The following is a 17,572-nucleotide window of genomic DNA, read 5'->3' on the forward strand; positions in this document are numbered from 1 at the left end:
GATCTGGGATACCATCTTGCCCAGGCAGGCTTCCTCATCTTTTGTAGCCCTGTACCGCTAACAGGAAGTCAGGTAACTGACTCTCTGCTTCTGGCTGGGCTCAGGGTACAACTTTTCCACAAGCAGGACACCATAGACACAGTCCTATCTTTGCTACCCCAAGGAGAAGCAGGTGCAGTCCAACTTAGGTGCAGCCTCTTCTTTGCCATTCCAATGTCAGTAGGGCAGTATATCTTTAGTCCTCTTCTCCTGTCCAAGCAATGTCTACGTTCTGGGTGCCAGGGGTGCCTCTTTTTATTCCTAGAAAGTGCCCTTCAGTAAAGTTGTGGTCATTATCCAATGAGCTACCTGGATCCCTCCCACCTAATATGTAGCATCAAGCTATCCCAGAGTGCTCTCCTCTACCCTCTCACAAGATGGCTGAACCATTCTCTTGGTGTGTGGAGCTCAGTAGCCCGTCCTTGGGGTATGGCTATCTGGTGCTACACACAAGGAAAAAACCGTTTGGCCAGTGCCCCCCCCCTCCCTCTGACCCCAACGGCAACCTGTGTACCCAGACAAAACAGCAGCCTCTCTCGAGTCTGTTCACCATTTACCCTTAAAAAATGGCTTTCCCTTGATGTATGCACTTTGGGCTAACACCTTGTGAGTCTTCCTTCCAGGAGGATACAACATCACCTCCAGCAGTAAGCCTCTGCTGTTAACTGCTCTGGGAGTCATTGACACATCTCCCTAGGTGGGCAGAAGGCCGTCTCATGGCCAGAATTGGCAAATGGCCACTGTAAAACTTGGGTAACAGAGTGGCAACTTTCTAAAAGCTGCATTTAGCAACATGTTACATTATTTTTGACTTGGGCATCAAGTTTGGCATAATGCAACAGTTTGTTTGATTCCATGACATATTGACTTTGGTAGTCCCATTCAGAAGTTAGCACAGATGAGTTGTCCGCATATAACTCTGTACTTGCCATTGGGGCTGTCAGTGTTTCCCATAGTAAAAACAACAATTGTGAGTTTGTACTGTGAGATAATGCAAAACACCTTCCACTTTTTAATATGCTGCACCCTGCCTTAGGCCTTGATAGGTCTGCTGTAGGGTAGACTTCCACACATTAAAAAGAGAGTTAGGGCTTTGCCTCTGCTTTAAAGGGCAAAGTTGAGTTAGCAGTTTTAAACTGCTCTACCAGTCCGCAGTGCCAAGCTGAGAGGCATGTTTTACCTTGTCCCACTCAGGCTGGCACAATAAGGGCTGCAGTCTCTGAGGGGACACCTTAACGTACCAGCCCGGAGTACTCCTGGTACCATATAGTAGGGACTTATACAAAAGTTGGCTTATGCCAATTGGGTATAGGCCAATCAAACATACATGTTTAAAGGTCACAGCAATGTCATTGAGGTCTGCTAGCAGACCCCAGTGCACTCTCAGAGTCGAAAAACCAGCAGCAACAGTCCAAAACTTTGAGGGTGACAATACCAAAAAGAGGCATTTTCTTACAGTCATCTATTGGTCAGGGTTGATGTAGAATATCTAATTATCTGGGAGGAGACTAAAACTCATGATAATGTGTTTCTATGTGTTTAACGTTTTCTATGATTATGCAAAGAATTTTCCAAGCCAGAAACATATAAAGACATCTTATCTTAAATACCTACCATATTATTTGTAAACCGATTCAAATATGCAGTGATGACGCCACATTTGCTCCCTGTAAACAGTTGACTACTCTCGGGAACCCATGCACAGCATGTTACCTTGAAAGAAAGAAAAACTAGGTCAGTAGCTGTAAAAGTAACAGTTTGTTTATAATCAAGTTCTAGAATAGAAAACAAAAGGTAGTGGTGGGTTGTCAGGGGAGTATCATGTTTCTATTCCGATACAATTTGTCACTAACTAATACATTCAGTTCAGGGAATGAATTGGCCCTGAGAGGACATCCTGCAGCCCCTCAATGGGTACGTTGGAAATCCTCCCAGACTAAATGGAGATCTCTCCCTTCCTGCTTTTAGTTATTGTAGTTAGCTTGCTTTGGCAATTATTTTACAATATTTATAGGTAATGGGTTGGGGATTATGCAGGTAGTTTAAGGTGCACTATTGGGTCACTACCAAAGTTTACCAAGTCTGTACTAAAATACAGGAGTGATGAAGGTCAGAGTTATTCTATGTTTGAGAAAGGGCATGTCTTGGACCCAACATTCCAATGTTTTATAACGTTGGTTCTACCCTGTGAGTTTATGGAACTAATAAATAGCGAAGGCACACTGCTTGTGCATTATTTTCTCATCACTTCATTTACTGTGCTTGTCTTTCTTACTGTGCCTACTGCCATGGCCCACGTGATGCTTACAGGTCTAACACCAGGATTTAGCACTGATGACCAGATGGGACTCAATTGTTCACATTTTCCCATGACCAGTCTCTGCAGGCGGACCTGATAGTGGTTATGTCAGGTGCTAAACTGTATTCAATCTCATTATTTACCAAACTTTACCAACCAGGCTGATTGGGATAGGCATCCCCGTTCACATGTTGTGCCTGTTCGCTCTGCTCCTCAGCCACAGCCTCAATATCCAATTAAACGTGACGCAAAGGCATCCGTTAAAGATATTCTGACTCAATTGGAGTATCAGGATGTGATTGAACCCTGTGTCTCTGCGATGAATAACCCTCTTTTTATGGTTTTGAAACCGGACGGTTCATATCGCACAAGTTACTTACCTTCGGTACCGATATATCTGTAAGAAACAGTAGTTAGTATTAGATTCCTTACCTTAGAATATCCCCAGGCATCAGACTGGATCCGGAAACTTTTGCGTAGGAGTACCCTTGCGCATCGGTGGCCGTCGTCTGCGGTTCCGCGTCCGTCGTAGGCCTCGTTGGCGCCGGGATGACGTCACTGGAGTACTTAGACGGCACCCTCGCGCGCTGACGTCATTTCTTATACACAGCTTTTCCGCGCCAGAAACGCAGAGCCATGATAAAAACCAACAATGGTGCTATGAAACTAGGGCCTGAAAGGGGATGACCTTAACCCTAGATATCGGTTCGTAGAAAGGGGAGGATGGGTGGGGCGGTAAGGAATCTAATACTAACTACTGTTTCTCAAAGATATATCGTTACCGAAGGTAAGTAACTTGTGCATCTGAAAGAAACAGGTTAGTATTAGATTCCTTACCTTAGAATAGATACCCCAGCAATACCAACCCCGGTGGTCGGTCTGCAAACCAATGATCACACCAGAAAGTCCTGGAGAACGGAACGGCCAAAAAAGCCATCTCTCCGGACTTGGCTGTCCAGGCAGTAGTGTCTTGCAAACGTGTGCAGCGATGCCCACGTAGCTGCCTGACAGATGTCTTGTAGGGCCCTGAAAGGGGATAACCCTAACCCTAGATATTGGTTCGCAGAACGGGGAGGATGGGTGGGTCGGTAAGGAATCTAATACTAACTAATGTCTCTTACAGATATATCGTTACACAAGTAGTAACTTGTGCATCTGAAAGAGACACGTTAGTATTAGATTCCTTACCTTAGAATAGATACCCCAGCAATACCAACCCCGGTGGTGGGCCTGCGAACCAATAATCACACCAGAAAGTCCTGGAGGACGGAACGGCCAAAGAAGCCATCCCTCCGGACTTGGCTGTTCAGGCAGTAGTGTCTTGCGAACGTGTGCAGCGAGGCCCACGTAGCTGCCTAACAGATGTTCTGCAAGGGGACTCCCCGGCCCAGGGCAGTAGTAGCCGCCGTGGCCCGAGGCCCTCGGCCCAACAGGATGCTCCTTCTTAGCCAAGAGTAGCATGCCTTGATGCACAACACGATCCACCGAGAGATGGTCCGCCCCTTCTTAGCGCCCACGTAACCAACAAAGAGTTGGTCATCCACCCGGAACTGGCGTGTGCGATCCAGATAGTATGAGAGCGCACTTTTTGGGTCCAGACGGTGGAGCCGCTCTTCCTCTTTAGAGGGATGCGGAGGCAGAAAGAAGGTGGGCAAGGTGATGGACTGCCCGATGTGGAAGGCTGTGACTACCTTGGGCAGGAAAGAGGGTCTTGTCCGCAACACAACCTTGTCCGGATGGACAGAAAGGAAAGGAGGTTTAGAGGAAAGAGCCTGGAGCTCACTCACTTTCCTGGCAGAGGTGATGGCAACCAGGAAAGCAGTCTTAAGTGTCAGAAGACAGAGAGGACAGTTATGAAGCGGCTCAAAGGGAGCGTACATCAGGCAAGTCAGAACCAGGTTCAAGTCCCAGTGGGGCATCACGAAAGGAACAGGGGGGAACATATGAGTGATGCCCTTCAACAATAGGGGACTTGAACAAAGAAGGCTGATCAGGTAGACTCAAGAAGGCAGAAAGGGCAGAAAGGTAGCCCTTGATAGTGCCCAGAGCAGAGCCCTGCTGGGCAAGAGAAAGAAGGAAGAGGAGCACCTCAGAAAGGGGGGCAGAGAGTGGATCCACAGACTTTGCTGTGCACCATGCCACAAATCTGTTCCACCTGCAGGCGTATACTGACTTTGTGGAGGGACGCCTGGCTCCCAGAATCACATTACAAACTTCAGGAGGCAAGTCAAATTGCCGCTCAATCTCCAAGCATGGAGGTGGAGACTGGACAGGTTCGGGTGGAGGACCGTCCCCTGCTGCTGCGACAGAAGGTCCTCCTGAAGAGGCAGACGAATCGGGGGATCGACAGACATGTTGAGTAGCTCTGGATACCAATATCTTCGTGCCCAGTCCGGAGCCACAAGGATAACTTGGGCCCGGTCGCGCCTGATCTTCTTCAGCACTCTGGGCAGAAGTGGTATAGGCAGAAAGGCGTACAACAGACCGCAGCTGCACTCGCGACGGAATGCGTCTCCGAGCGAGTGCCGCCTTGGTAATTCCAACGCGCAGAACTGATGACATTGTGCGTTCTCTTCTGTGGCGAATAGATCTAACCAAGGCTCTCCCCACTGCTGAAAGAGGCCTTGCACTACGTCCGAGTTCAGACGCCATTCGTGATCCATCATGCACCGACGGCTGAGTTTGTCCACCCTGGCGTTCAGGGAACCTGCCAGGTGTTGAACCACCAGGGTCACGCTCTGATGTTCCAGCCACTGCCAGAGGCGCAGAGCCTCCCGCATAGGGTCCACAACCCCACCCCACCCTGTTTGTTGCAGTACGACATGGCGGTGGTGTTGTCCGTGAACACCTGCACTACACTCCCCCGGACAGAGGGGAGGAATGCCTTCAGTGCAAGTCGGATCGCCCGCAGCATCCAGAAGGTTGATATGGAGCTGGGACTCCGCCGGAGACAAGAGACCTCTGATCTCCGCCTCTCCCATCTGGCCTCCCGAGCCCTGGAGGGACGCGTCCGTCACAACTATGTGCTCCGGTTGGGGTAGGGAGAGGGATCTGCCGCTGACCCAATCGCGGTCCGTGAGCCACCACTGCAACGGTCTTGCAGTGCCCTCCAAGATCAAGACATGGTCGGACAAGTTGCCCTGATGCTGGGCCCACTGAAACTTCAGGTCCCACTGCAGAGCCCGCATCCGCCACCGGGCGTGATGCACCAGAAGGATGCAGGAGGCCATCAGCCCCAGAAGCCGTAGCGTCAACCTGACCGAGACTCGGGATAATGGCTGAAAGATCGGAATCAGAGCCTGAATATCCCGAACCCGCTGTTCCGGAGGATAAACCCGAAACTGCGCCGAGTCTAGAACCACTCCGATGAAGAGGAGCTTCTGAGAGGGGCACAGGTGTGACTTCGGCACATTGATGGAGAACCCCAGCAGGTGCAGGAGGTCGGCTGTAGTCTGGAGGTGGCTGACGACTGTCTGGGGCGAGCCCGCCTTCAACAACCAGTCGTCGAGGCAGGGGAAGACTGAAACCCGTAACCTGCGCAGATGAGCTGCGACCACCGCCATCACTTTCGTGAACACCCGTGGGGCGCTGGTAAGGCCAAAGTGGAGCACGGTAAACTGAAAGTGCTCGTCGCCTACCGTGAACCGCAGGTAACGCCGGTGGGCCGACAGGACGGGGATGTGAAAATAAGCGTCCTGCAAGTCCAACGCTACCATCCAGTCTCCCGGGTCCAGGGCAGTCAAGACCTGATCCAGTGTCAGCATCTTGAACTTCTCCTTCCGGAAGAAGCCGTTGACGTGGCCCCCTTTGCCCTTCTTGGGTACCAGAAAGTAGTGGGAGTAACAACCACACCCTACTTCTGGCCCAGGAACGTGCTCGATGGCCCCCTTTGGTTTTTCTTTGTTCGCCCTAAGTTGGCAGGGTATGCTCAGACGTGAGTCCCTTGCTCACTTTGCCACTGGAGTCAAGCAAGCCCGGCTGAAGACGGCTGTAATGCCAGAAACCGGTCCTGGGAAGCTTGATTCCGGTCCAGGGAAGACATGGCTTGGCAGTTCGGGCTGGACTGTTCCCATGAGGCACAGGGTCAGACTGATTTGCATATGGCCATGTCTGAACTGGGGTGGCGGAGTGAGCTAAAGAACGGTGATGGATTAAACCCAGATCAGTTGACTGGGGGTGAGTGTTTGTATTGTCAACGCTCCGTCCATCACCACCTTTGGATTTTCTTTGTTCCCCCTTGGCCAATAGGGCCATAATATCCTCTTGCAGAAGTTTCAAGTGATCCCCCGACACGCGGTGGTACTGCGGTTGCATGGCTGGAGGGGACGCCTCGAAGGGGAGGGAGTAGCCCCTTCGGACGATTTGCAGCATCCACCTGTCCGATGTGACAGAGCGCCAGTGGTGGTGGTGATGGCGATTCCAGCCCCCCACTGGCATCACATGGGCCTGAAAGCTTGGACTAGGAGGGTTTTGAGGCGGATGCTGCAGGGGCAGGTGTGGACTGGCCTCGCCGTTGTCCCCGACCGCCGCCTCGGCGGTTTTCACGTCCGCCACCGCGCTGGATGGTAGTCTGCGTCCCGTGGCTGGCAGGACGTGTGGGGGCGCCCCTTCCTTGGCCACGAAAGGAGCGAAAGGCAGCCGTTTGCTGGCGCGGGGCCAAGAGGCCCAAGGACTTGGCCATAGCCCTAGAGTCCTTAAAGCGCTCAAGTGCATGGTCTGCCTTGTCGCCAAAGAGGCGAGGGCCATCAAACGGCATGTCCATAAGGGTGTTTTGGACATCAGCCGAAAAGTTGGCAGACCTCAACCAGGCGTGGCGACGAATCGCCACCGTCGTTGCCATCGCTCTGCCCAGTGAGTCCGTGGTATCCAGCCCACACCGGATGGAATACCGTGCCGCATCTCGACCCTCCACAAGGGCTTGGGCGAGTTTAGTCCGGGCCGCCTCCGGACATTGTGGCAGCACGTCCGCGACCGTGTCCCCCAGAGAGTGGGTGTAACAGCCCAAGAGGCATGCGGTGTTGACTGACCGCAACCCCAAACTCAGGGAGGAGAATACCTTCTTCCCGTATTGCTCATACCTCTTGGATTCCCGATCGGGAGGAGCCATTGGTAATGCGGTCTGGGAGTTAGAGGCCTGGATGACCAGGCTCTCGGGGGTGGGGTGGGTGGACAGGAAGCAAGGGTCGCCCGGAGCCGGGCGGTGGCGCCTGGCCACGTTCCTATCTACAGGTGGACCTGTAGCGGGCTTGGACCAAGTGCCCAGTAGAATGTCTGACAAGGCCTCATTAAATGGCAGCAGAGGCTCGGCCGAGCTTGCCTGCGGTTTAAGGACCTCGGTGAGGAGGTGAGCCCTCACGGCCGTGACGTGGCAGCCCGCGTCAGCACCACACTATAGGCAGCCCCCTCCTCCGTAGCCACGGTAGGAGGGGAGACAAAACCATTGTCGGGCGAAGTGTCCAGACCACTGGTCTCCCAAAGGTCACCTGTCCAGTCCTGAGAAGACTGACACTCACGTGCCAGAGGGTCCTCGGACCCCTCCCAATCCCCCTCTTCACCATCACCTGGTACTCAGGTTCAAAGGATGGGGATGGGTCGTAGAAGTAAAAGTCTCCCATTGGCGTCGAGAATGGCGCCGAGCGGCATTGCTCCGACGCCGGACCCAATCGAGGGTAGGACCGGGGACGGCGTCGTCCTGGGACGGCGCCGGGGGCGACACCCTGGGGGCCGGCGAGGTCGACCGGCGGCGACACAGATCCGGCGGGGCCCTGCGGCCTCGTGACCGAAGTAGCCGGGGCCGAAGCACCAGACGGCGCCGGAGCACCCGGCCCTCGGGGGGACCCAATCGGTGCCGCTTGGCCCGAAGGCACCGCAGAACCCGACAGAGGAGCAAGCGACCTCATGGCCATGAGGAAGGACTCGATCTCCTCCGGCGTCGCGTGCTGCCCAGGGACCGGCGGGAATGGAGCAGGCCGTGACGCCTGCGGCTCCGGCGGTGTCGCCCGAACCCTCTGCCGCGTTGCGCGAGCATCGGGGGGGAGTCATAAGAGCGTTGTCGCCTCTTCGACTTCTTGTGCCTCTTACCTGAGGACTTCGAGCCCGAAGACTGATGACAACTCCCGGAACTGTGGTGACTCCGGCCCCACGACTGGTCCCTCGACCTCCTTTTGGACCGGGACCTCGAGCGGCGCGGGGCTGACTGCCGGAACTCGAGTCACTTGTGGGACCGCTCCCATCTAGCTTTGGACGCCAGGGCCCGGCAGTTGGAGCAGGACTTGTCGTTGTGGTCGGGGACCAGACAGTGAAGGCACCGGCGATGGGGGTCGGTAACCGACATCAGTCGGCTGCAATCGATGCTGGGTTTGAACCCGGGCATCCCTACCGGCATCGTCAGAGTCGAGAGACTTCGAAAGACGATCAAAAAGGATCGAAAAAGTTAGTCAAAAATTGACTAGGGTACAACTTTTTCCGGATCCGCGCTTGCTGGCGCGGAAAAAAGAAGAGCTGACGTCAGCGCGGGAGGGCGGCGTCTAAGTACTCGAGCGTCGTCATCCCGGCGCCAACGACGCCGACGACGGACGAGGAGCCGCAGACGACGCCTACCGACACGCAAGGGTACTGCTACGCAAAAGTTTCCGGATCCAGTCTGACGCCTGGGGATATTCTAAGATAAGGAATCTAATACTAACCTGTTTCTTTCAGATACATTGTTTTGGATTATAGACATTCAAATAGTCATTCCCGTACATATGCAGTGCAAATGATAAATAATATAGAACGTAAAGAGTTTAAGACGACTGGATATATCCAATGGCTTTTTAGTCACAACATCACCTCTGAGAGCTGGGGTTTGTCTGCATTCAGCGCTCTCGGCACTCAGAGGTGCTATGCGTGATTGCCTATGGGATATAAGTATAGCCCCAGTGTTTTTTCGGCACGTATTGTGTCACTCTTGAATGAGATTGACCCAGATGCATTTTCATATGTTGATGAAATGTACCAAACGGACGAGGATTTGAATCCTCATCTTGCGCAACTAGATCATTGCAAGTTTGGAGACTCTGGGCTACAAATTCAATTTTGCGAAATCGCATATTGCGTTCTTAGCAGTTCTCTTCCTTGGATACAAATTGAACAATGAGGATGGGGGTTTGCTGCCCTCCTCAGAGACTTCTGTGAGAAGTTGGCCTGGTATATGATGTTCACTATTCTAGTGAGCACCTTGCACCAGTCCAAACAACCCTTATGGTGATGGTTGTAAGTCAACCTTATAGACCAGCTATCCTAGTGGTAGCATGAACAGAACAGTCTTAGGCTAAAAGACTCTTGAGGGCGTGTAAAGCCAGCTGTTTTACCATATGTAATCCCTTGAATATCAAATGAAAGGACACCACACAGGATATATATGAAATATATATGTATTTATTTACTAACACACTCCTCTGAACTCTTTATGAGATCAGAGGCCAAAGCACATAACAAGTTACTTAATCAGAAGACTTTAAGTTGCACAATTTAGAGTTAGGCCCTAGGGGCGAAGCGAACCATATATTAAGAAAGTGGTATAAGTACGATGTCACGAGAAAAGGAAAGGCCTGGGGGCTAGGGAATCGCTGGGGCTAAACTATCTGAACCTTAGTTTAGAAGTGGGAGGCCCACAGGCGGTGCATGCTGAGTCTTTACTCACATGCGAGAGTCAATGTTAAGTCAATGAGAACTTAGAGTTTAGATAAAGAAGGATTTAGGACACTTCCGGTTTAGCTAGAAGGAAACAACTAAAAACTTAGACACTTGGATAGTCAATACCCTTGGGAGCACTGAAGTACTCGCGTTACCTCACCCACAGGAAGCGGGTGCATAGGTGTGAAGATGTGTCAGGTTTCGCCGTTGAAGCCTATGGAGACCTGGAGGAAAGATGCTGCAGGCGACCAGGAGGAAGATGTCCGGGTGGATCCAAGTGTGGATAGAGGATGAAGAAGACCTGAAAGCAGAGGGGACAGAGTCTGGGTCACTAGCCAGTGACCAGGTGGAACCAGGAAGGAACCAGACGACGTTGAGGAGCAATCAGGTGCTGTTGTGAAGCTTGTCTCTTCAGCCACGCGGACCAGGAGGCGTCGAGGACAACCAGATGCTGGAGAGGAGCTGTCCCACAAAGGTTCTCGCAGATGGAGGGGTCGACTGCCGGATTGGAGTCAACAAGCCTTGGCAAAGGCAACCCAAGCAGGATTCAAAGAAGGCTTCTGATGAATACCAGCAAGGTCTGAGGTGCCTCACCTTTGCAGGGAGGCAAGGGCCAGTCTGGAGCAACCAGACCAGCGAGTTGATTCAAAAGGATTGTCGTCACAGAGGCTACTAGCCAATGGGCCAGCAACCGGACAACGCGTCGAGCAGAACACAAGCAGAAGGGCCCCACGCAGAACTCGTGGAGTGCTGATCTTCGGTGCAGGTGGAGCTCGGATTCGGGGCTTCTCAATCCCCAGTGCACAGCTGCGAGGATACCTCAGGAGCTGCACAGTTAGCAAGTCGTGGACTTTTCAAGATGTACGGTCCCACGTGTCTCGTCGCCACCACGGATCTCAGCTATGCTGCAGACGTGAAGAGAGGGTCAGAGAGGTCTGGAAGTCTGGGTCTTGTCAGGCTCTGTGCTCGGGTCCCGGCGGGAGCGTCGACAAAGCAAGCCGTTGATTGGCTGGATGGTGCCTGGTTGCCCAGGGTGGTCAATCCTTGGCCACAAGGGAGATTCTTCAGTCTTCAGCTTCAGCAGAATGTCGAAGGTCCAGAGTTTTGTTTCAAGTTTCAGTTCAGGATGAAATCTAAAGTCCTGGGGGTCAGCTCCTATCTCTATACTACTAAAGGGGGCTGGTTTACTCACTAGGTCCCTCCTATGGGTGGGACCTGGAAGGGGGGTGGTTACACCCCCTTTACTTTGTGCAGTTTCGCGCCAGAGCTGGGGCTGGAGTGCCCCAGCAACCGGTTTGAACTGGGGTATGCATGGAGCACCTAGTGTGCCCCAGGCATGTCTCATTCTATTCAGCCCTCCCTGTCCCAATACTGTCTGGGGTGGTGCTCGCACCTCTCCAGGCAGGAAACCTACTGTCCAGGCCACCCTCGCTGGAAGGACTCCCAGCAGCAGGAGGTCAGACTTGTGTCTGTGGCAGCAGCATCCATTTTGTGACACTGGGGCTCTGGTTAAGTTTAACCGGGGTAGTCAGCAACAACATGTCTTCTCCCTCTAGAAGGGTGGAATGCTACCCCCGTCGCCAGAATTGGCGAGGGGGTAGTATTCAAAAGCGTATGACACCTTACACAACATGTTTAGATAAAGCCAAACCAAAGTTAGCATTTAACCGCGAGGTTCATAATGCACTTAAGAGTATATGGTATGGCAATATCATAGAACAGCTATAAGGACATGGTTCCGAAAGCTGCAGACAGGCTCAGCTCATGCTAGAGCACCATCTCACACATAACCAAGCACTCTGCCTCCAGGATTGTTAATTTTACACAAAACAAGGGAACCCAAAGGTATAGCACTAGGGACCTTGGGCAGTAACGTATTACAAAAAACAGGGGTCCCTAGTAGTTCAGGGATCTTTCGCAAAAATGATAGACATACGCTCAATAGTATGTATGACCTTTGTCCAGCCGGACAGGAATTTTAATTAAAGTGATAAGCAAGAATAAAGAGTATTTTTTACACAGTGGGTGCAGCCAGCAACCCACAGGGGACAAGACAAAACAAGGGGATGGGGTTAGAACGAACAAGGCGGTCTGTATACTAGTAGTTCAGTGAACAGACAAAAATACATTTTAGAAGCATCATTGTATACAATTTATACTTTTCATTTTACATATGACGCTAAAATGTCGACGACGTTTCGATGCCTATTGTGAAATGAGTGGCATTATCTTCAGGACAGAGAATAAAAAAAGCTTGTCTTGAAAATCTTTAGGCAATTTTTGGCCTACACATATATTTATACATACAAATTTTCGGAAAAAAGGGGGAGGAAAAATGAAAACAAGGGTAAGTACTAGCATTAGCATGTAACATATCTGACCATCCAAAACAAAAGTGTGTTTTCCATGTGCAACAGATGGCTATTAAAATCAAGTGAAGTCACATGCGATTTCCGGCGCAGTGGGGGGACTGGTGGGGACGTTGTATGAAATAAAATGAACTAATTGTTTTACAGTTACTGTGCCTAAGTATATACAAGAGAAGCACGTGAAGTGAAATGACGCGGTTTAGGATCATGGCGTTTCATGCCGTCAGTGCCGGGCGGGTCTGTAATGCGCAAATACGTCTCACTGCATTGAAATGAAAGGTGACGTGCAGGTTGTTTCAGAGTAATTAACGATAGGTTTAGGGCCATTTTTTTCTGGACACTGTGCACGGTTGGCGCGGGCACCCGGGCAGGCTTATTTAAGATTCCGCGGTGAGGTCTCGAGTGAGATAAACATGCTGCGCGGTAGTGAACAGACGGTTAAATGACATGCTTATCGTGCGATTTACCAGATTTAGGTCCAAACATTGTTTATTTCCAGGGGGCGGTGCCCAATATCAAGGGACATATGGTGGGGTACTCAATTATCTGAGCATTTACCTGCCAAAAAGCGGGTAGAGAGGGGTAAATACGAGGGTTAAAGTGAAAATTGAATTGCATAATAAGTACACGCAATATAATTACCAAACCAGGGCAAGAAAGCCTCTTCATAGGAGACCGGACCGATCGTGTCTCACTAGGGAAAATAGTTGAAATTAATTTATATTACAGTTACAGCTACTGAAGGGTTTTTAAAGTTTCAGGAAGAGGCGAGAGAGCTACGCTTTAGCGAGTACTTACTTCCTGGTTGGGTTGCTCGATGGCAATTCTGGGCTCAGATGGGCGGGGATCGCTGGAGTGCTCGTGGGTGAAGTGAAGATAAAGTGGTGTTTGGAAATAGACAAGGGACTCAGCATGTGGTGTTAGGAAATAGACAAGGGACTCAGCATGGTCAGCAAGGCGGCCATATTGGAGTGGGTTTCGGACAGTGTGGGGGACATTTTGGTGTGGGTAAGTGGTGAGTTTAAGTGACATTCATATTATGCAGAATATTTACATGGTTACGTATTTACAAGGATGCACAAAATAAAATCAAGAAACAATTGTATAGGCCTGAAGGAAATAAGGATTACGGTAAAATTGTTCAAGGATTCATTTGATCACAGGAGGGATGCCCAATCTTCAAGGCGATTAAGTCCTGTATGGATACTGTTGGTACGCAATATCCAATGAAGTTCCTCCTTATTCAATAATTGCGATACATCTGCTCCCCGAGGTGGTGGTTTTACCATGGTGATGATTGTCCAAGTTAAGTCATTTTCAGTATGGCCTTTGTCCTTAAAATGTTCAACGAGGGGAGCATTAGGGATGTTGCATCGGATTCTGCTTCGGTGTTGTCCGATGCGCAACTTTACCTTTTGGCTAGTTTGACCAACATATATCAACAAACATGGACAAAATATGGCATACACTACATTGGAAGAATTACAATTAGTGAAGTGCTTTCTCTCAAAGGTGATTGTGCCGTAGGTAAATGTTTTTCCTTCAATGGTGAAGTCACATACTACACAGCTACCGCATTTAACATGGCCTGTTAGTGCCGGTAAACCCCATGCATCGTTGATTGTAGTTTTTAGGTTAGGTTGTGGTAGGGATGCCCTTACCAAGTGATCTTTTACGTTTTTTGCTCGCTTGAAGGCAAAAATAGGGTGCTCCAGATTTAATGTACCTGCGTTTAACACAGGCCAGTGTTTAAGGACACTTTTCCTTATGGCATTGGAAGCTGGGGTGAAGGTGGTCACACACACAAGTCTATCCTGATTTTTCTTTTGTTTTGGTTCTAGCAAGGTTTCTCTGGGGCAGTACCAAGCCCTTTTGAGAGAACGCCGTACTAGCTTTCGCGGGTATCCCCTATTTCTGAGCTTGTTGCTCAGGGTTCTGGCCTCAGAGAAATAGGCCTGTTTAAAATAGCAGTTTCTGCGTATGCGGAGGAATTGCGAGAATGGGAGCGAGTCTCTGAGGGCCCGGGGATGGTGACTGCTATAGTTCAACAAGGTGTTTCGTTCAGTGGGTTTTCTGTGGAGGCTGGTGGTCAAGCGGCCCTCTGTGTGTTTGATTTCTAAGTCCAGGAAGGGTATCGAATCTTTGCTCGTGGCCAGTGTGCATTTCAAGCCGTTACTGTTGTTGTTTAACCAATGTAATAGGTGTGTTATCGATTCGAATGATTCGCTCCATATCATAAAGATATCATCAATGTATCGTTTCCACAGGGCAATGCCACTGTGGAAAGTATTTGATTCGGTCAATATACAGGATGTCTCTAGATTATCCATGTACAGAATTGCCAGGTTGGGGGCAAAAATAGCCCCCATAGATGTACCGCGTACCTGTCCATAGAACTGTCCCCCGAAGAGAAAGACATTTTTGGTAAGGCAAATCTCCAATAATTGGAGGATAAATAGAGACGGAACATTGTGTGGGCGCGGGCGTGTGTTGAGAACTTTTTCAATCACGCGTAGTGATTCGTATTGTGGAATGTTGGTATATAAAGATTCCACATTCAGCGTGCACATGGTGCTGGATGTGGGATCAAACGGGTATTCCTCAACCATATTAATCATTGACATGCTGTCTCTGATATAACACAGGGTCTCAGGGACAAATGGTTTGATAAAATAGTTAATATAGTGCCCGAGGGGCTCCAGGACAGAGCCGCACCCCGAGACTATTGGGCGACCAGGTGGAGATTCACAATTCTTGTGAATCTTGGGTAAGCAGTAGATAACTGGTACCCGGGGAGCCTTAGTATTAAGGAACTCATGTTCCTTCTTGGAAAGGTATCCCTGTTCTAGGGCATCATTAGTAACCTCGGAAATCAGTGTCTGTATTTCTTCTGTGGGATTACGTGGTAGTTTGCAGTAGTGTTCGGTATTAGCGAGTTGGCGATGGATCTCATTTTTATAGTTATCCATCTCCTGAATCACAATACCCCCTCCCTTGTCAGCTGGTTTTATTACAATGGAGGGGTTATTTTTCAAGGTGGTCAGGGCTTTCTTTTCTTCAATTGTGATATTGTACGGAATAAATGATTTTTGTTTTTCTAAAGCGGCAAGGTAGTTGAGAACAAGTTTCTCAAAGGTTGGTATTTCCGGGGGGACCATGCTGCCGGTAGGTGAAAATTTCGATGGTGGTTTGAAAGGAGTGTTCGAATGCTTCATGGGGGTAGGGTTCAACAGGAAAAAACTGTGAAGTCTGATCTTCTGAAAAATCTTAAGAGCTCGGTTTGAGCATTAATGAAGTTAGGGCGAATAGTTGGGACAAATGAAAGACCTTTTGTGAGTAATGACAATTCATTACCCGAAAGCTCATGTGAGGCAAGATTAAAAATTGGTAACATTTCATCATTTTGGGGAACAGGAATTTGGCTACCGTCTACCATTGGTAGTGTTGTCGACGGGTGAACCGTTCGCCTGAAGGATTCTGGCGATTGGGCACTCTCTGTGGCTGTTTGCCTCTCCCTGCCCCTGGGGGTTCTGATTGGCCTATGCCTCGCCCTAAAAAATTCCTATGGGAGGGACCTGGGCTATCACTTGGATCTGATTGTTCAGATGAGTCCCCCGAGCTGTCAGAAAAACCTACAAAGTTTTGCTTTCTGTTGAACCTTCCCCAAGGTCTTTGGTTTTGAGGGCCACTATATGAACGGTTGATATAATATTCCTTATTTAAGTAAGGGTATGCTCTTTCCTGTGAGAAGTTTTTAATGTCTTTTTTGACTTTAGTGGCTTTCTTGTTAAATTCAAGTTTGTGGAATTCCTCAATAGTTTTGGTTATTTTTTCGCGAAGTTTCTTAGCTTCAGTATTGGTGTTCTTGTCTTTAAGTTGTTGTTCTAGGTCACGAATTTCAACAATGACTTTTTCCAGCTCCTCTGTAGCGATATCAATTCCAAGCACCATCCAGTGCCTGGAACAGGTTGTGCTAATGTAGCTAAATCCGTTTAAATACTTTGGGTTGTCCGTGAAGACCCCCGGAATATTTCGAACTTGGAGACCGACTGGTATTATGTTGGCTTTGAGATAGTCTGTAAGAAGTTTTATCATTAATGTTAGTCTTACTTCCTTTTTCTTTATTTTCTCTAGTTCCTCAACTACTGTGGTACCTGTCTCAGTTGGTGTTTCAGAGGAATCAGAGAGGAGTGACGGGCCTCCTAGAATTTTATTTATGTACTCGAGAGTGTAGAGGGGTGGGTGGTCAGACATGCCTGGCTAGGAGGGAGAAATAGTGTGTAGGTGCAACCGTGAAAGTGAGGAGAATTACTGGAGAACCCACTTGTAAAAAGGGGTGAGGATTCACAATCCCTTGCAACTTGGCAGTTGCGCTACATTATTTTACACAAAACAAGGGAACCCAAAGGTATAGCACTAGGGACCTTGGGCAGTAACGTATTACAAAAAAACAGGGGTCCCTAGTAGTTCAGGGATCTTTCGCAAAAATGATAGACATACGCTCAATAGTATGTATGACCTTTGTCCAGCCGGACAGGAATTTTAATTAAAGTGATAGGCCAGAATAAAGAGGATTTTTTACACAGTGGGTGCAGCCGGCAACCCACAGGGGACAAGACAAAACAAGGGGATGGGGTTAGAACGAACAAGGCGGTCTGTATACTAGTAGTTCAGTGAACAGACAAAAATACATTTTAGAAGCATCATTGTATACAATTTATACTTTTCATTTTACATATGACGCTTAATTAAAATTCCTGTCCGGCTGGACAAAGGTCATACATACTATTGAGCGTATGTCTATCATTTTTGCGAAAGATCCCTGAACTACTAGGGACCCCTGTTTTTTGTAATCCAGGATTGTTAAGGCCTGCCATTGGAGTGGCTTATAGGTTACTGTGTGTCTATATTTCAGGGTAGATATAGGAATACTATACCTAAGCAAGGGGTGATTACACAACCTCGCCCCAGCTGAGTGATCAGCCAGTTGTGTCAGTTTGAGTAGCCAGCCAGGGGTGGCATAATACATGCTGCAGCCCCTGGTAGGCCTTGGCTACACCTACGCCCTGAGTACCTAAGGTACACTTCTACAGGGGCTGATAAGGTGAGGCAATTCACAATTGTGGATGTACCTAGAGTACACGGAGTCCATTTTACAGTGAGAGCAGATAACATGGGGCCCTGACTA

The 17,572-nt window shown here is 49.5% G+C and overlaps 1 protein-coding gene across 2 annotated transcripts in view; it reads right to left on the bottom strand.

Moving 5' to 3' along the window:
- LYST (lysosomal trafficking regulator) overlaps positions 1–17,572 on the bottom strand; it is a 3,192,287-nt gene that overhangs the window by 231,872 nt on the left and 2,942,843 nt on the right. For both annotated transcript variants that reach the window (XM_078648813.1, XM_078648812.1), the window contains one exon: positions 1,654–1,752. In XM_078648813.1, the coding sequence (XP_078504939.1) occupies positions 1,654–1,752 (99 nt within the window). The remainder of the gene's footprint in view (positions 1–1,653; positions 1,753–17,572) is intronic.

The sequence above is a fragment of the Lissotriton helveticus genome, chromosome 6, assembly GCF_964261635.1.
Source record: "Lissotriton helveticus chromosome 6, aLisHel1.1, whole genome shotgun sequence".
NCBI lineage: Eukaryota > Metazoa > Chordata > Amphibia > Caudata > Salamandridae > Lissotriton > Lissotriton helveticus.